The 19,961-nt window shown below is 43.0% G+C and overlaps 1 protein-coding gene and 1 long non-coding RNA gene across 3 annotated transcripts in view; one reads left to right on the top strand and one right to left on the bottom strand.

Moving 5' to 3' along the window:
• The first annotated feature begins 10 nt into the window (after nt 1-10).
• Nucleotides 11-12,375, top strand: LOC309613938. 2 transcript variants are annotated; one of them, XR_014235945.1, is made up of 3 exons: nt 11-461; nt 2,642-2,771; nt 12,220-12,375. It is a non-coding gene; the product is annotated as an uncharacterized lncRNA (long non-coding RNA). The 2 variants fall into 2 exon arrangements; XR_014235946.1 differs by lacking the exon at nt 12,220-12,375 and having other exon boundaries at nt 2,642-2,833.
• A 787-nt stretch (nt 12,376-13,162) lies between these two features.
• The window catches only part of TMC2 (transmembrane channel like 2), an 80,760-nt gene continuing 73,961 nt past the window's right edge, over nt 13,163-19,961 (bottom strand). The window contains exons 17-19 of the mRNA XM_082361501.1: nt 19,742-19,820; nt 18,782-18,893; nt 13,163-13,802 (exon numbers count right to left, since the gene is read on the bottom strand). Of these exons, the coding sequence (XP_082217627.1) occupies nt 13,588-13,802; nt 18,782-18,893; nt 19,742-19,820 (406 nt within the window). The 3' untranslated portion in view covers nt 13,163-13,587. The remainder of the gene's footprint in view (nt 13,803-18,781; nt 18,894-19,741; nt 19,821-19,961) is intronic.

Genomic DNA, 19,961 nt, shown 5'->3' with positions numbered 1-19,961 from the left:
GCGCGGGGCCGAGGGGGCCCTGCAGGCCGCAAAACGGTTTGGAAAGGCGCTTTTCCGGATAACTGTCCAATCCCTCATGTTTTCATCCTGTAAATTACGGGCAGCAGAGCTCTGTGGAATCCGGGCTGGAGGCCCCCGCGCGGGCCGCGGCGATCCTTCCGGGCAGAAACTATTGCGGAGCCCACTGTCCTCAGCGCCGGGGATCTCTGGACCCAGGCGACCTCATGACCCCCTTCGTCCCCGCCGGGCACTGGGGACGACCCTGACTGGAGCCCCGGGTCCGCGCGCCCTCCCCTCCTTACCGGGATGGAAGCGGGGCCTGGGGTGCGCTGGCGCAGACCCTGAGGCATCGTGATTCCTAGTGGCTGGCTTCGTGCTTTTAAATTGTTTTTTATTTATTCTTAAAAATAAGGGCGGCAGGCGCTGAAGTAGGAAAGAACGATGATCCCACCTCTTCCTAGGTCGGTTTCTCGTTCCCTGCTTCTGCAGAACCCTGCTCCTTTTGCGGGGCCACGTGTCGCTCGCCCTAGTGCACGGCCCTAAATTCTTAACACTCGGTTAGCTCCGAGTGAACTGGAGCTGCTTCCGTGTTCTCGGGGCAGCTTTTGGGCACTCGGGCGACTATTTTGAAATTACTTTTGCTTTAATAATTAATATTAGAATTATAAATCCAAAACCTGGTTACCCCAAAGTGGTATATATGCTAGTAAATTTAAAAAGTCATCTTAAGGGGATTTTTTTATAACTTAAATTCCCACAGCTAACGTGCATTTATAATTTTAAGGTATTTTCTTCTTAAGCAATTAAGTTATTTGACAAGATCCAAGTACTGAGCTCACTTTTTTTTTTTAAATTACTATTTATTTTTGGCTGCGTTGGGTCTTTGTTGCTGCGCCTGGGCTTTCTCTAGTTGCAGCGAGCGCGGGCTACTCTTCGCGGTGTATGGGCTTCTCATTGCGGTGGCTTCTCTTGTTGTGGAGCATGGGCTCTAGGCGTGCTGGCTTCACTAGTTGTGGCACAAGGGCTCAGTAGTTGTGGCTCACGGGCTCTAGAGCGCAGGCTCAGTAGTTGTGGCGCACGGGCTTAGTTGCTCTGCGGCATGTGGGATCTTCCCGGGCCAGGGATCGAACCTCTGTGCCCTGCATTGGCAGGAAGATTCTTAACCACTGCGCCACCAGGGAAGTCCCTGAGCTCACTCTTAAAATCTAATAAACTTTAATTAATCTTAAATCTTAAAATCTCATAGTCTGAATATTGCTTGCAAATGTGCTTGAATTTTGTTACATGTATCCACTTAACAGTCATGAGTCTGAATCAGTCACTCCATCTCACATTTTAAAATGGAATTGCAAAATTAATCTATTACATCAGAATATTAAATTCTCTTAAACATTATAATTACCAAATTAAATAGAAGTTTCCAAAATGTAATGGAAGGACTTCCCTGGTGGCGCAGTGGTTAAGAATCTGCCTGCCAACGCAGGGGACACAGGTTCGAGCCCTGGTCGGGGAAGATCCCACATGCCATGGAGCAGCTAAGCCCCCGTGCGCCAGAACTACTGAGCCTGCGCTCTAGAGCCCGCGAGCCACAACTACTGAGCCCACATGCCACAACTACTGAAGCCCGTGCACTTAGAGCCCGTGCTCCACAACAAGAGAAGCCACCACAGTGAGAAGCCTGCGCACCACAACAAATAGTGGCCCCCGCTCGCTGCAACTAGAGAAAGCAGTTCGCAGCAATGAAGACACAATGCAGCTAAAAATAAATAAAATAAATAAATTTTAAAAAAATGTAACGGAAAATGTTAATGCTATGACTGATCTACTTCGTTACTTCTATACTTAATCCTAAATATTCCTGGGGTTACAGGTGCTTATCTACTAAGGTAGGGGGTTTCAAAGGAGAAGTTGGAATGGGATTGCAGAATTAATTTAGACATTCTTGGCCAGCATTAAAAAAGTAGGATGAAAGAATATATGAAATAATAATACATTACACAGAGTAAGGAGTATTGATTTATAAAACTTTTGTCTCAAACATACATATGTATACATACATGTAAATATACACATATACATGTATATACAAATATATATACCATATATATAAGTTATATAAATGCACACTTCTGTGGATTAAATACAGAAAGCCTGAGAGTCACTGAGCTGAAAGTTAACCAGAGTCATACTTTGGATAGATTTGAGTCCTCTGGTTATAAAGGAACTGTGCTAAAGCAGTTTGCTAACTTAGAGAGGTGGCTGAAGAAAAGTGCACTTCCACTAGTGAGGCAGAAAAGTGCACTTCCACTAGTGAGGCAGAAAAGCTTATGATTAGATGGGGACATGGTATAAACAGTAAGAATATTTCTTTGGCTTCTTTACCTCCCTCTCTTTACTAAACTATCTCCCCTGGTACTTCATAATCCTGACCTCCATGGGCATCTCTGTAGCATGTGATGTCAAAGACCATATCTCCCTTGCCTTTGGGCTGTTTGTTAGGTTCACCAAATTTGGGGATGATTTTTAAGCAGCAGTGAATATGAATGAGTCAGCAAACCTGGGTTAAGATCCCAGCTCTGCTACTTACAATGTGACCTTAAGTTAATTGCCCAACCTTCCTGAGTTTTCATTTCTTTTGCAGAATGAAGATGGAGGATTCATTCATCCTGACAACAAACACTTTACCGAACATAGGCCAGGTGTGACAGAGGTGTGGTAGCTAGTATGTGACACAGATGTGGTACCTGGCATGTAGTAGGAACTCAATGAATGTTAGTGGACTTTCATCTTGTTCTTTTGTCCCCCTTATCAATAAATAGTGATACATTTTTTTATCACACTATTTCATTTTACCTATTCTCAGTTGAGTCTCAGTTCTCCCATCACTTCCCATAAAATCTACTAAAACCCCATTTTTTATACACCCAGCTGCTCTGATTCATTTCTATCATGTTAGCCATTAACTTGCACATGTAGACAGAACACCTCTAAACATTTTAGTTTCACACAGGAAACAGTTATGCATTTCATTTTTCAACTTCCAGTGGCAGTAGATGGACAATTTACTGATTAAATGTTGTTGGAACCTGTAAAATATGTTCAGTGTGTAAACTTTCCAGTTACTGGTATCTCAGTTGTTTCTGGTTTAAACAGGGTTGCTAAGAATCCTTCAGATTTCCTCTCTTCTTCAGGTCTTTTCAAAATTGCAGTAGGGTTTATGGGAGCATTCTCATACCCTAGTTGCAGGGGAAAAGGGGGTATGTCTCAGTTCTCTGTGCTCAGGATCTGGTGCTGTGTCTTGGGACCCCATCAATCCCTGCTATAAAATGGCTGCTTTGGACTGGCCCCTGGACCTGTGTGCTTTATCCTCTGAGACACACTGATCTCAGACAGGTGCTTGAAATCTCTGAGCTCTGGGTCTCCTTATGTCAGGCCTCTACTGGTTCCATGCCGTGTGGCACCAGCGTATTTCCTCACTGAGGCATGCGTGGTCTTTGGGATCATCTGCCTGCCACACATAGGCTGAGAAGACCAGGCTCATTACCAGAGGAACTTTTATCCTAACCATTCCCTCATGAATGCTCCATAAGCTTTCCTGTGCTGCACTGACCATTGCATTGGGTTGAGTGTGGGAGCTCTAGAGCAGGGGTCAGTAAACCATGACCCTGGGACCAAATCTGGCCTGTGGCTTGTTTTTGTAGGGCCTAAGAGCTAAGAATGATTTTCACATTTTTAAAGGGTTATAAAAAAAAATTTGCGACAGAGACTATATGTGGCCCACAAAGTCTAAAATATTTATTATTTATTATCTGACCATTTATGCAAAAGGATTACCAGTTCCTGTTCTTGAGGTATGCAGCTTCATCTGTGCCATGTTCGGGGAGCATGGCAGAAGTGAACAGATATGATATTTGTAGAAATGAGAAACTTGTTGAAATTTAAAAGAAATGTATCGATTCATTAGCAAATTAGGCATGGCTTAAGAAAGTATTAGTGAACTGGAAGATCTAACCAAATAATTTATCCAGAATGCAACAAAGAGAGATAAAGAGGTGAAAGAGCAATTAGGAGATATAGAATGTGGAATGAGAGAATCTAGCTTCTGTTCTGCCCAGAAAGCAGAAAGGATAAATAGGAGTGTATTAGTGAGGGTTCTCCAGAGAAACAGAAGCAATAGGATATAGGTATAGATACAGATATAGATATAAATATAGATAAGAGATTTATTATAGGAATTGGCTCACACGGTTATGGAGGCCAAGAAGTTCCTTGGTCTGCAGGCTGCGAGCTGGATGATGTAATTCAGTTTGAGCCAGAAGGCCTGAGAATGAGGGTGGAGGCCGCTGATGTTATAGGCCCAGGTCTGATATTGAAAGCCTGAGAACCCAGAGTGCCAATGTCTAAGGGGAGGAGGAAATGGATGTCTCAGCTCAAGCAGAGAAGGAACTAATTTGCCCTTCCTTCACCTTTTGGTTCTATTCTGGTGCTCAGTGGATTGGAGGATGACCACCCACGTTTGGGAGGGCCATCTGCTTTACTCAGTTCAATTCAGATGCTAATCTCTTCCAGGACCACCCTCATAAACACACCCAGATATAGTGTTTTACCAGCTATCTGGGCATCCCTCAGCCCAGTCAAGTATACAACATAAAATTAACCATCACCAGGAAGAACAATATTTGAAGAGCTGGTGGATGCAGTTTCCCCAGAACTGATGAAAAGCATGGATCCAAAGGTGCAGGAATGCATCTCAAGCAGGATAAATAAAAAGAAATCCAGTCTTTCACCCATTGTAATAAACCAGCAAAACACCAAGAACAAAGAGATCTTGAAAGCATATTTTAAATTATTAATTCAAATTTATAATGGCCACAGATTATTCAGGATTTCTACTTTCTTGGACCATTTTTGTTATAGTTTTCTGGGAATTTGTTCATTTCATCTGTGCTTTCACATTTTGTAGTATAGATTTGAATTGGAGAATTTCTTGTTTTCTGCATCATCTGTAGTTGTGATCTTTTTTTATCCTTAATATTTATTTTTACTTTCTTTTCATCAGTCTTGTCAGAAAGTTTTTAATCTTATATACCATTTCAAACAATGAACTTTTGATTTTGTTGATTCTCTCTATTGTCTGTTTATTTTCTTTTAAATTAGTTTTTGCTCTTATATTTATTATTTCCTTTCTTCTACTTGTTTGGCTTTATTTTGCTGTTCTCTATTTCATTTCTTAATATGAATGTTGGTTCATTGGTTTAAACTTTTCTCCTTCAATATGCATTTCCCTCTAAGTACTTCTTTAGCTGTATTCTGCAAATTTTGGCATGCAATACTTTCATTATAATTCAATTCCAAATTTATTCTAGTTTCCATTATGATAGCTTTTATGACCCACACATTGTTTAGATGGGTGTTAAAGGTTGAAGTCTGCCTTGCTTTCCATTGCTGCTTTCTAAGCATTTTTTCCTCCTCTTTCTCTTAGAAAAACCCCAGCCACCCATCACTGCCTGGTAGCATCCAATTTTGCACTGGAAAGGACATTACTTACTTACTCTTTGGATGAGGAGGCAAGATGCTATTGATCAAAACAGTTTTGGGGTGCCACAAGCTGTTGCATTTCCTCACCTCAGATTTACTATCCTGATTGCATTGTTCCAGCTTCTGTCAATGTCAGCCTAGTTCTTTAAGTGCCAGTGTGGCGCCCTGACAGCTAGCATCATTCTATGTGTGTGAGGCTCAGGGGACTGATTTTAGTCTGCCGGCACCTCACAGACAGGAAGATTGAACTGGTGGGGGTGGTGGGAGGGTGAGCAGAGAAATGAGCCCAAAGCTGCATCTATTCATCTTCTCAGTACCCAAACTAAGCCATGTAATTCAGCTGGTCTTTTTTGGGCCCCTGAGAACATAGGTAAGTTTTGAGCTAGCGGGCACCTTGGAGACCATATGATCTAACATCTTCTTTTGTGGATGAGGAATCAGCTATAACTGTTGATGTTCAAGAAGCTACAGAATCGGGCTTCCCTGGTGGTGCAGTGGTTGAGAATCCCCCTGCCAATGCAGGGGACACGGGTTCGAGCCCTGGTCTGGGAAGATCCCATATGCCGCGGAGCGACTAGGCCCGTGAGCCACAACTACTGAGCCTGCGCGTCTGGAGCCTGTGCTCTGCAACGAGAGAGGCCGCGATTGTGAGAGGCCCGCGCACCGCGATGAAGAGTGGCCCCCACTTGCTGCAACTAGAGAAAGCTCTCGCACAGAAACGAAGACCCAACACAGCCAAAAATAAATAAATAAATAAATAAAGAAATTAACATGTTTAAAAAAAAAAAAAGAAGCTACAGAATCAATTTTTCCATTCACTAAAAAAAACGGGGGGGTGGACTTCCCTGGTGGTCCAGTGGCTAAGACTCCACACTCCCAATGCAGGGGGCCCTGGTTTGATCACTGGTCAGGGAACTAGATCCCACATGATGCGACTAGGAGTTTGCATGCCGCAGCTGAGGATCCCGCATACCACAGCTGAGGATCCCGCATACTGCAACTAAAAGATCCCACATGCCACAAGGAAGATCCTGCACACAGCAACAGAGATCCTGCGTGCCGCAACTAAAACGCTACGCAGACAAATAAATATTAGAAAAAAAGTGAGTGTGAAGGTACTGTAAGTATACTTAAAGAAAAAAGAGGTTTTGTGTGCCTATTGCACACCAACTATATTTCTAGGTGCTGGGGGTACAGTACTAAACAAAACCAAGTCCCTGCCACCATGGAGTTTACACCCTAGGGGAGACAGAAAATCAAGTAAATATGTAGTACATGAGATTTTGGTACGTGTTAAGGAATGTTGCATTGTTTTATAGAGGCCATCGGTGAAGAGGCGACATTTTGAGTAGAGGTCTTAAGGGGATAAACCATGCAGAGATCTGGGAGGATAACAAAAGCGGTAGTAGTACTAACCCATGACCTCCTCCTTCAGAGACTTCACTGAAGACTTCATCTTCAAGTGCTAAGATGTAGCACCGTGGGAGGCTGACCAGGGTTCCTGAGGAAGATTTCAGGGTCAGGAGGGAATTTAGGTATTCACAGAAGAATGTGTAGGTCATTTAGAGATGGAGGGTGGAAAGAGAGTGGAGGCAAGAGGTGTAAGATCCATCCTGGTCAGTAGTTGGACAAAAGACTAAAGGATCTAGCATGTAAGATCCAGGATGTAAGAAGCCTTGAATGAAGGCCAGGATGAGTGGCTTGGGTCTGATGAGACTCTTACTCTCCATAAAGCAGTGTTTGATTGGAGATTAGTTTGGAGGTGATGTACAAGACAGATTTCTCACCAAGTTCCAGCTGAGAAAATGTCCTGCATGGGCAGCAGGTCTGAAGGGTGCTCCAGGCTCAGCTTTAAAAAGCCATGTGGGTCTTTCTTTTCTCTGTGTTCACCCATTGGGAAGGATAATACACTATAGCATCTCTTCCTCTTTTATTTTGCCCAGCCTTTGGCTCACTGTGTCATTTTGGTGTAAATTAACCCAGAGTTTTTACTCTGGGCAACACTAATGGGGACCTATGGAAATGAATGTGCTATTTAAGTTCCAGGGACCAGGGAGAGTTTCAGGAAAGGACATTGCATGAAACAACCACAGGATGGCGGCACTTCACACTCATTTCGTGAATTTTTCACGTCAAATTTCAAAGGCTTCTAGCAATTCCTGGGCCAAAGAAACCCTGCAACATTCTTTGGTAATGAGTTACACATATATGCAACATTTCTTCACAGAGACACAGAAGAATGGGAAGGCTTCTAGGACAATCATTTAGGAGTACAGGGTAAAAGTTTTGATCAGTCAATGCTGCTTGTGTTCATAACCTGAGCCTGAGGATGTTTGATCTTATCCAGGCCTGTGATTATATCTGTTATTTATTGAGCGCTTAGCCTAATGCTTGGCACTTAGTCTTACATGTGTCTGCTTGTTGAATTTTCACAACAGAGTTTGGAAGTTGGGTTTATATGGTTCATTCTCCAGACACAGTCAGTGATAGATCTGTATGATCTACATACCTCATCTGCCTGACTATGATCCTGGGCCTTTCTTTACATTTTCCAAACTAATACTGCATTGAAGAATAAATTATGTGGCACAATACTACAGACAGCTGTCTTTAATAGAAATCTTCAGCACTCAAAACCAATCCCAATTTACAGAATTGGATGGCACTCACACACCCGGTGATTTTGCCCTTGAAGATTGAATTTCAGTTTTTGTTCCCTAGGAACCAAAAAGGATAAAATCCATATGCACCTGTCCTTAGGTTTTAAAGGTGTCCCTTGGAAACAGCACATGAGATTTTAAAATATCCATCTGATGATCTTTGTCTGCTGTCTGGAGGGTTTAGTCCGTTTGCATTTATTTTGATTCCTGATATATTTTGATTTATTTCTAGCATCTTATATGCTTTGTATTTTTTGTGCTGTTTTTGTTTCTTTGCTCCTCCCTCCCCCCCTTTTTCTTGGAGGCACTAGTAACCTAAGATCACTTTATTTTTTTATTTTTAATTTTTTTAGTAGCTAATGTTCTTTATTATTTTTCTATTTTTTTAATTAAAATTTTTATTGAAGTGTAGTTGATTTACAATGTTGTGTTAGTTTCAGGTGTACAGCAAAGTGATTCAGTTATGTATATACATGTATCTATTCTTTTTCAAATTCTTTTCACATTTAGGTTGCTACATAATACTGAGCAGAGTTCCTTGTGCTATACAGTAGGTCTTGTTGGTTATCCATTTTAAATATAGCACTGTGTACATGTCAATCCCAAACTCCCTAACTATCCCTCCCACCCACCCTTTTCCCCTGGTAACCATAAGTTTGTTCTCTAAGTCTGTGAGTCTGTTTCTGTTTTGTAAATAAATATCTAGGAAGATATTGAATACAGTTCTCTGTGCTATACAGTAGATCCTTGTTGTTTATCTATTTTATATACAGTAATGTGTATCTGTTAATTGCAAACTCCTAATTCATCCCCCCTTCCCCTTTGGTAACCATAAGTTTGTTTTCTATGTCTGTGAATCTATTTTTGTTTTGTAAATAAGTTGATTTGTATCATTTTTTTAAGATTTCACACATAAGTGATATCATATGATACTTGTCTTTCTCTGTCTGTCTTAGTGTGATAATCTCTAGGTCCATCCATGTTGCTGCAAATGGCATTATTTCATTTTTTTTTTATGGTTGAGTAATATTCCATTGTGTGTGTATATATGTGTGTGTGTATATATATATATATATATATATATATATATATATATATTCCACGTCTTCTTTATCCATTTATCTGTTGATGGACACTTAGGTTGCTTCCATGTCTTGGTGACTGAAAATAGTACTGCTATGAACATTGGGGTGCATGTACCTTTTAGAATTAGAGTTTTTGTCTTTTCCAAATATATGCCCAGGAGTGGGATTACTGGATCATATGGTAACTCTATTTTCAGTTTTTTTAAGGAAATTCCATACTATTTTCCATAGTGGCTGCACCAATTTACATTCCCACAAATAGTTTAGGAGGGTTCCCTTTTCTCCATACCCTCTCCAGCATTTATTATTTTTAGACTTTTTGATGATGGCCATTCTGACAGGTGTGAGGTGATACCTCATAATTTTGATTTGCATTTCTCTAGTAATTAGTGAAGTTTAGCATCTTTTCATGTGCTGTTGGTCATCTGTATGTCTTCTTTGGAGAATTGTCTATTTAGGTCTTCTGCCCATTTTTTTGATTGGGTTGTTTTTTTGATATTGAGCTGTATGAACCATTTGTGTATTTTGGAAATTAATCCCTTGTTGGCTGCATTGTTTGCAAATATTTTCTCCCATTCCATAGGTTGTCTTTTCATTTTGTTTATGGCTTCCTCTGCTGTGCAAAAGCTTTTAAGTTTAATTTGGTCCCATTTGTTTATTTCTGCTTTTGTTTACATTACTCTAGGAGATGAATCCAAGAAACTATTGCTGTGATTTATGTCGAAGAGCGTTCTGCCTATGTTTTTCTCTAGGAGTTTTATAGTATCTGGTCTTATATTTAGGTCTTTAATCCATTTTGAGTTTATTTTTGTGTATGGTGTTAGGAAGTGTTCTAATTTCATTCTTTTACATGTAGCTGTCCAGTTTTCCCAGCAGCACTTATTGAAGAGACTGTATTCTCTCCATTGTATATTCTTGTCATCTTTATCATAGACTAATTGACCATAAGAGCGTTGGTTTATTTCTGGGCTTTCTATCCTGTTCCATTGATCTATGTGTATGTTTTTGTGCCAGTACTGTACTATTTTGATTATTGTAGCTTTGTAGTATAGTCTGAATTCAGGGAGCATGGTTTTTCTAGCTCTGTTCTTCTTTTTTTTTTTTTTTTAATTTTTATTATTTATTTATTTATTTATGGCTGTGTTGGGTCTTCGTTTCTGTGTGAGGGCTTTCTCTAGTTGCGGCAAGTGGGGGCCACTCTTCATCGTGGTGCACGGGCCTCTCACTATCGCGGCCTCTCTTGTTGCGGAGCACAGGCTCCAGACGCGCAGGCTCAGTAATTGTGGCTCACGGGCCTAGTTGCTCCGCGGCATGTGGGATCTTCCCAGACCAGGGCTTGAACCTGTGTCCCCTGCATTGGCAGGCAGATTCTCAACCGCTGTGCCACCAGGGAAGCCCCTGTTCTTCTTTCTCAAGATTGTTTTGGCTATTCAGGGTCTTTTGTTTTTTCCATACAAATTAAAAAATGTTTTGTTCTAGTTCTGTGAAAAATGCCACTGGTAATTTGATAGGGACTGCATTGAATGTGTAGACTGCCTTGGGTAGTATGGTCTTTTTTAACAATATTGATTCTTCCAATCCAAGAACACTGTATATCTTTTCATTTGTTTGCATAGTCTTTAATTTCTTTCATCAGCGTCTTATAGTTTTTGGAGTACAGGTTTTTTGCCTCTTTAGGTAGGTTTATTCCTAAGTATTTTATTGTTTTTGATGTGATGGTAAATAATCTAAGATCCCTTTAAATTAAATTTTCCATTTGAGTGTTTTTTCTTTTTGAACACGCAGCTGGTATGGGGATTTTGATTCTCTGTGTGAGGGTTGCCTTGTGGATATAAATTCTCAAAGGAGACTTTTTGTCCACCACTTTCTGCTGAGGTAAAGAGTCAAATGTCCCTTTTGCCTGGCAGGTTTATTCCTTATTGTCTCTTATACAGCATGTGGAACTTTGGTGCCCCAGCTTTGGGTAGGGCTCTACAAAGCATATCTGAATTGAGGATCACCAGTGTACTGGATGCTGTTGGTACCCTGCCCAGGTCCCTACTGGCTGGTGCATCACTCCCAGTTTCTGTGAGTGTGTGAGTCACAGGGTGATCAGGTGTCCCCCTTGATCTTCAGCAAAAGTGTGTTCCTACTTATGTGGTTCTGTGTATAATGGAGCTCTTTATGGACATTGAGCATGTATATTATTAGAAATGAAAGGATCACTGTAGAAATAGTGTCTGACAGAAAAATTCAGTGTCTCTTTCATTTCCCTCCAGTAAGACAAATTCACAGACAAACTAAGGTAATATCAGTAAGATACCAGTTATATTCCTACGGATGAATTATTAAATAGACTTTCTAGTTCAAATCATTCTTAGGTGAGCTGAGGAAAGAAAGAAAGAGAGGAAAGAAGGAAGGAAGGGAAGGAAAGAGGGAAGGAGGGAAGAGCGGTCTTCATGCTTGATGACCCCTGGATAGGCTGAGTAGCAAAGCTTTAAGATGGAATTAGCTGGAAGATCAAACCTGAGAACGCAGAGATGAAAGCACACTTTAGACAGTTTTCTAACGACATGTCCCAGCTGTAAAGCCACACCACATGAACATCCCTCCTCTCTTACCCTTGCCTTCTTTCTCTACCCAACTCCCTAGCTTACCTAGTTTCCTGTTGTGCTTGACAGTCGCAGGAGCCGCCATTAACAAATCCTCTGATGGATGTCTTTCAAAAAAGCTTTAGCGTTTTCTTGATAGAGATCTGGTAACTATTCGAATTAGGAAATCTCCTGTTAAAATATGTCCAAAAATTATTCGAGAGATGAAGCCAAATTTCCTTCTCTTTGAATGTAAGCTAGACTTAGTGACTCCATTCTAATGAATAGAAACTGGTGGAATTGATAGTGTAACTTCTTAGAACAGGTTATAAGAGGCATTGTGGCTTCCTCTTTGCTTTGTCTCAGATCACTGGCTCTGGGGGGAAATCAGCTGCTGTGTTGTGAGGACACCCAAGCAGCCCTATGAAGAGGTCCACGTGGGGAGTAATCAAGTCTGCGGATAGCCAGCAAAGAACCGAAGGCTCCTGCCAGCAGCTGTGAGTGAGCCATTTGCAAACGTATCTTCTAGCCCTGTCAAATCTTCTGATGACTGCCTCAGATCTTGACTGCAATATGCAGAACCAGAACTGCCCAGTGAAGCCAATCCCAAGTTCTTGACCCACAGAAACTGTGCAAGATAATAAATGTTTATTGTTTTAAGCTGTTAAGTTTGGGGGATAATTTGTTATGCAACAACGGATAACAAATACATTCCTTCACATAAAATTGTGCGTCATCAGAACAGGATAATTTGTCTGTGTTTGTGGTGGGTGTGTAGGGATATTGGTTAACCTTGGAAGTCTGAGGGTAACCACTGGAAGTCCTGGGTTGTTACTGGCACCCTGCTGATACTTGCCCTTGCTGGCAAGGCCTCTTCAGCGGTCTGGCCTCCAGGGCTGATGCCCCCACGAGACTTCGGCACAGAACCAGTATGTGACACACAGCATTGCCGGAGACAAGGCTCTGCACTGCACCCTTTGCGAAACTCCCCCCAAAACCATCTTCTGTGTCCCTTTACAATAAACAATCAAATTGCTTTTAGAATTTTGTGCATGAGAAAGATTTTTATGCCCTGAGAAATATTTTGTTTACTTCAATTAGATAAGGAGAACCACACTGCTCTCTCTCCTTGCTTTGCTGCCCCGGAGGCTCCAGTGCATTTTTGGTGCTTGATGGCATCAGCTCCCCTCCAGCTAGTTTCTGGGGAATCACCATCTTCCCACTCACCAAGGCTGGACTTCAGTTCATTTACTTTTATTTTCATCGGCTTCTTCAACCTTTTGTTTACACTGACTCACCTCCTTTGGATAGAGGTGGTGATCAGGAATGTGGGTCCCTCTGCAACCTCCTCCCAGTTGATGGGGCTGGCAGAAACCTGTCCCAACATGGGCTCCTTGCAAAAAGTCTATGATGGTGGTCATGGTCCTGCCCCCTCTTCCCAAGTCTGGAGCCGAGGGAAACCGCTGTGAGTGCAAGGTCTAGAGCTGCCTGAGCCAAGATACAGGGAAGGGCAGTTAGTGAGGGGAAGGCTCAACTCTTCTAAAAGGTGGATAAAGCCATTGTCCTCCTGTTTTGGTAGCTAACAAGGGCTTGAGTCTGAGTAATCAAGGTTTCCATGTTCACTGAGAAGAGGGAGAATGTGCATGTGTGTGAGAAGAGAGAGGAAGAGAGAACGATTTTGGGGGTGAGGTGAGCCGGTGGGGGCCCAAGGATCAGCCCCAGGACCATGCTCCATTAGTCCCAGCTGTCAGTGGGGAGGTTTCTGAGCACTCCTTCCAAAGGCTGACCTCCAAGGACGAGCCTGAGGCTGCGCTTGGCCAGAGTCTGGTCTGACGCCAGGGGGTGCTGGGAGGCAGGTGACACAGTCCTGCCAGCAGAACTGGAGGCCCTAGAGCCCTGCGCCTTCTGGTCCAGGGTCTGGCTTGGGCTAGCAGGGTGATGTGCGGTCCCTGCAAAATGAACAAGACAAGAATGAGGATGTGGGAGATTTCCCTACAGTTTCCTGGTGTGGAACTGGAGCTTTCTGGAGCTGCCCTGTGCTGTCATTAGCTTTCAGTCCTATTTAGTGATGTGAGAATGGTCGGATCACCCTCAGGCATCTAGGTGCACCTTGGCCTAGTCTTGGCATAAACAGCCATGTAAGAGGAGCTGTCTGGAGAACTAGATTTTGAAGGCTGGCCTTAGGCTAGACTCTGTGAGCCTGGTTTTCTTGAGAATAAAACTGGAGCATAATAACAGCCTCACAGGTGGCTACCAGGGTCAAATATGATGATAGGGTTGTGGAAACTGTTTGGATCAGCCCCAGAATGGTGCTCCTGCTAATCAGATCCATTTCCAGCTCTTTCGCTTACTTGTTTCTCTCCTTCAGCTCTGAGTTGGGGGCAATTACTGGCTTGTTCTTCACCAAATCCAGTTCCAGGGACATAGAAATAGACTAAGTTTCCATCGTGGATGGTATGGCCTGTGGCTGAAGTCCAGGCTTTGATGGGCACCATGTCCATGTGTGACCTCCAGGCTCCTCCCCGTCCCAGCTTGATGCACGTAGAATCACAGGACGGACAGAGCCAGGGTTCCCCGCATCACTGTAACCGAGCAGGACCCTATGGGGCCTTCCTGGGACAGGCTTTCCCCCATATCCTCTGCTTTAGCTCTTCTCTGAAGTACCTAGATAACAGTATTTGATGCACATTTCCTGAGTTGTTTTACAGATGTGAAAACACCCCACCAAATGGAAAAGGTTAACTACTTGATGACCATGAGAACATAGCCCCAGGCCTCCTGGAGCCTAAGGACTGATAATGTTAACCCCAGTGACACCACCCTGTTCCCTCACCATCAGCCAATCAGAGAATTGTGCATGAGCTGATCACACACCCTATGACCCCCTTCCCTCACCTGGCTTTTAAAAATGCTTTGTCAAAACCCTCTGGGGAGCTTGGGACTTTTAGGGCATGAGCCACCTGTCTCCTTGCATGACACTGCAATAAACCTTTCTCTGCTCCAAACTCTGACATTTCAGTTTGTTTGGCCTCACTGTGCGTTGGGCGTGTTGCAGCAAAAATAGAAATGAGACTTAAATAGAAATGAGACTTTTCTTTTCTGATAAACAAGGAAAATAAGGAAACAATGAACAGGCTGGGGAAACAGCCTAAACAGGCCTGAAAGAGTTAAGCAATCTTGGTTATTCTCTAGCAGTTACTACTAACAAACACTTGTAGCTAGACTTGTCCTTCACAAAGCTAAACAAAGCTAATTACTCTCTGACTCCATAGGAATTGTTCTCTGCACCTGGCATTCTTCTCCCCCTATACTCCCTTGTAGCATTCTGCATTTCAAAAAGAAGGTCACGATAAATTCAGGGACACCAGATCTGGTTGCTGAGCCACCTGAGGCCAGCATTGCCTGTATATTTGCAGAAGAAAAGAAAAACATGCAAGACCTTCATTACTTTGAGCCTTATCACCTACCCCAGGCCACAAGCCCTGGGACATAAACCTCTCTCTATTCCCCAGGGAGGGGAGCACAGTTCTTGAGGCCCTAGCCCCCTGTGTTCCCTCTTTGCCTGGCAAAGAATAAAGGTACTCTTTCTCGTTCCTCCAAAACTCTGTCTTCGTATTTCCTTTTGGCATCAGTGCACAGAGAGCCAATATTTTGGCATCAGGCACACGAACTTGCGCTAACATTACCACTTGGGAAGAAAGTGGCCATCAAGTGGAAACACCCAATTTGGACTTTATGGAGTGAGAAATAAAGTTTTATTGTGTTTGAGCCATTAGCTGTTTTTGGCCTGTTTGTTACATCAGTGTCATTCTAGTGCTTACTTCAAGAAAGAGAAGCTAAATGAGGGCAGCAACAGAGGCTACTGGAGTTTTCCAGGGAAAGAATAACCATCTTCCTCAGCTCTCCCCCACACCCTAGTCCCACTGATGTGTTCAGATAACCCTTTCATATACTGTAATATTGACTTAATCAGCATAAAATGGAAAGAAAGAGCTTTAGATCTGTAATAAAAAATTCAAATTTGGAGAGGGGCAAACTTTAGATCAGCAGCCAGTAGAGAAAAGAGGGGAAGGGAGTGGGTAAGGTGGACAGGAACATTGGGACTGTAGGTGAGGTAGGAGATAGATGGGGCCCCCCCAGGGGTAAGCAGCTAGAGTTCATTCCCCAAGGACAGAAACTCCAAAATATCAATAGCAGGATGATCAAGAGAGGAGGCTGGGCCCTGCCCAGATAAGAGATAAAAGACCACATATTTCTCATTCTTGAAGTCAAGGAGACCTTCCTGACTAGAAAGCTCCTTGGAGGTCAAAAGGGGAGTGATGTCAAGGCCACCCATAGGCCTCTTTGCCGGAATCCATCTTGGCTGAAAGATGCTCATGCACACACAGGGGAGGACCCAGAGATATACCAAATACAGACTCAGAACCAGGCAAATCAAAATGATAGGCCAAAGAAAACCCAGAAGAAATGCCCCATATAAGTGATTTAAATTACCACAAGGGCGTGACTCTCTCTGAGCCTGCCCGTGTGTCTATCCACAAGTACTGTACTCTTTTTCCTCCTAATAAACACTTTACTTGTTTCACTACTTTCCTTCTTTGTGGGAATTCTTTTCTGCAAAGCTGAAGGGCCAGGGCCTTATCACTGACCATTTGTCTAGTGGCTAGGATTCTGCGCTTTCACTGCTGCAACCCGACCTTAATCTCTGGCCAGGAACCAAAACCTTGCTTAAAGCTGCTGCAGGCCGAGGCCTCCCACGATCATGGGGACATGAATGGACACTGTCAAACCAATGTAAGTTTCTTGCTTTCTCATGTGAAATGTTTTATAAACCTATTTTTTCCTTCCATCGGTGTCCAAATACGTCCATTCCATTTTTTTGTCTTGTTTTTGTTGGTGATATGACAACATAGTATCACATTTACTCCATTTCCTGCCCTGTGTGGAAAAATTAGGTGAATTCAAACACTTTCTTCAGGGACTTCCTTGGTGGTCCTGTGGGTAAGACTCCACGCTCCAAACGCAGGGGGCCAGTGTTCAGTCCCTGGTCTGGGAACTAGATCCTGCATGCATGCTGCAAGTAAGAGTTCACATGCCACAACTAAGAGTCTGCATGCTGCAACTAAAGATCCTGCATGCCACAATGAAGACCCAGCGCAGCCAAAATAAATAAATAAATAGGGCTTCCCTGGTGGTGCAGTGGTTGGGAGTCTGCCTGCTAATGCACGGGACACGGGTTCGAGCCCTGGTCTGGGAAGATCCCACGTGCCGCGGAGCAACTAGGCCCGTGAGCCACAACTACTGAGCTTGCGTGTCTGGAGCCTGTGCTCTGCAACAAGAGAGGCCGCGATACTGAGAGGCCCACGCACAGCGGTGAAGAGTGGCTCCCACTTGCCACAACTAGAGAAAGCCCTCGCATAGAAACGAAGACCCAACACAGCCAAAAATAAATAAATAAAAATAAATTAAATGGGGAGTTTTAAAAAAATAAAATAAAAATAAATAAATAAATAATAAAAAAAACAAACAAAAAACCCCACAAAAAACACTCTTCAGCTCCACAATAAGTGCCAGCTATTCGTTCTTCTGCATTCCATCTCTGAACGAGGCTTCCAAGCTATCGATGGACTGCAGCTGATCTTGCTGACAAGAATGTCTGTAGCTTTGAAATGCCTTCCATATATTTTGGAGACTCACCAGGAATAGGTTCTACATTGACACAGACCTCTTGTCCTCTTTTTGTAACATCCACTTGTTTATGGCTTATTTCAATACTTGTTGCTATTCCAATATCAACAAGTGTTTGCTAGGGATACACACAGGTGCCCGTTTTTGCTCCTGATCTGCTTCTACAGTCACTCTCTGCACTACTGGAGCTCAAGAACTGAGGATTTTCATCTTCAGGGAAATACTGCTATGTGCTTAAATTCTTCTCCTAGAGTCTTGCCTATATGTTACAAAGGCATCAAATAAATGATAAATAATTTCTGCACTAAAAATTCTAACTCCTAAACTCTCAGCCATTTCTTGTGCATCTCATTCAATTTCCACATCGAAGGTCAAAATTACCGCATATTGATACTTTAATTTTGACACAAGGACAATCCTTGGAAAATGAGATCAGCTCAGAGATGGTCTCTTTCAATTTGACCTTTCCTCACTCCCAAGGTAGAGATGGTCTGTGATTATTTCCCTTTGAAGCTCCGTGGCACCTTTTTTGGAATATGTGTGGCTTTTTCTCACCCTGTTATTCTAGCTATTCCAGTGCTGCTCTTTTTTCTAAGAGAATACAAACTGGTTCTGGTGGGAGTAGCAGCTGCTAGATGCAAATCTCCCTATTTCTCCTCCTAAAGAAAATGCTTAAAACAGCACACAAAACAAATACTTCCTCCAACCCTGGCAGCAGTGATTCCTGTCAGCCAACCTCAGAGCATCTTAAAGGGATCTGGATGGGACACAAATCGTGCTCCTTCGTTGGGTTGAATAGCCAGATATTAAGAGGATATGACACCGGAAATGACAGACTCAGGAGTGAGAGTGAAGAAGACAAAGTCATTTCAGAAACGAAGACGAAATGACGAAGAACCATCACCACAGAAAATGTGGTGAGAGACTCGGGATAGAAATGAGGGAAACAACCCTGGTATTTCCCCATTTTACAGACATTCCTCCTCCTCCTACCAGCTCACGTTCATTGGTTCTCTGTGCCAGGAAGTCTGTGTAGCACTTCACATGCATAATCCCACCTCATTTGTACCACCCGCGAGGTTGCCTGTGATTCACTCTTGTTTTATTTTGCCCAACTTCATATAGCTAATAATTGCCAGAAATCTGATTTCAATCCCAGATGTATCTGATTTCACAGCATTTGCTCTTTACACTTTCCCACGTGACCTTGTAAAAGTAATCATCATGAAATAGAATTTACCTTCTTTGGTGAGCTGGGTGGCATTTTTGGAGTTGCCTTTAGCTGTGTCCTCTGAATCTGTGGCTGTGGCTCTGCCTTTGAAAGATTTGTGGCTCTTTTCAACTTCACGTAGCTGCAGGAAAAAAATGAAAGGTTGATCCTGGCCAGGGAAATGAGTGTTTGAGTTTCGGAGCCCAGGATGGTGAGATCTAGAGGGCAGCCACCTTAAGTAGCCGGTTCTTGTCCTCACCACTGGTTGGAGAGGGCACCTGGGACTCAGGTTTGCATGGCATTTGAAGGAACATCTGGCCAGGGGAGGACAGAACCTCTGCCAATCCTGTATTTCAGTGGTTTTCTATACCTGGGCAGGAGGACAGTGAGAGCAACAGAAGGAAGTGTGGGTGGGGAACTGGCAGTGAGGCTGATGAGATTAGTTCCAGAAGAGGGGGTGAGGAAGCAAGGAAGACAGGGCTTAGGGAGGATTGGTGTAGAACCTTTACCACGTGAAGAAGGTGGGGTTGGGGGCTAGGAGAGCAGAAGAGGCAGTCAGTGTGTCAGCGGATGTTGAGAGAGGCTGCCTCAGTGTGGAGGGGACTTAAGAGACTCCTTAGGTCATGGGGCACAAACACTATGTTGTTCTGACAATGCTGTTTTCTTTAGTATTTCTAGTTTTAGTTTTAATAGGTAGGAATTACTGTGGGTACTGGTTTTATTGTGTATGAACATTGGTTTAATCTATTGAGTTTCTCCTGTTCTTTAGTAACTGCTCAAAATTTAAGTCATTACTGTTATGTATTCCCAAATACCCTCAGAATATAAATGCATGTCATTGAGTCTCTCAAGGCTGCTTCCTACCATGCAGATAATTTGGGGTTTGGTTTAGAAGAAAGCCATTTAAAGAATACAACTGGGCTCAAAGAGCAAATTAGCAAAAACCAAAAACATAACATCTTTTTGAATGAAAACTCCCGACAGACTCACCGCTTGGATTTTCTTTCTCAGCTGGGCATTAGCTCGGGAAAGGCTTTTGGAAACTGAGTTCAGGTAGTAAATGGCCAGGCTGCAAGAGAAAAGCATGCTCCGGGGGTACTGTGATCTTGGAAAATGGCAAGAGCTGGACACCCTTCCTGAGGAATCACAGCAGGCTTTCTGGAATAGGTGACCAGGCTTTGCCTCTGGGCAGGGTGGAGGGAGGTCTTAT

This window comes from Balaenoptera borealis (genome assembly GCF_965194805.1).
Source record: "Balaenoptera borealis genome assembly, chromosome: 16".
NCBI lineage: Eukaryota > Metazoa > Chordata > Mammalia > Artiodactyla > Balaenopteridae > Balaenoptera > Balaenoptera borealis.
This window is presented reverse-complemented; position numbering and strand designations above follow the sequence as displayed.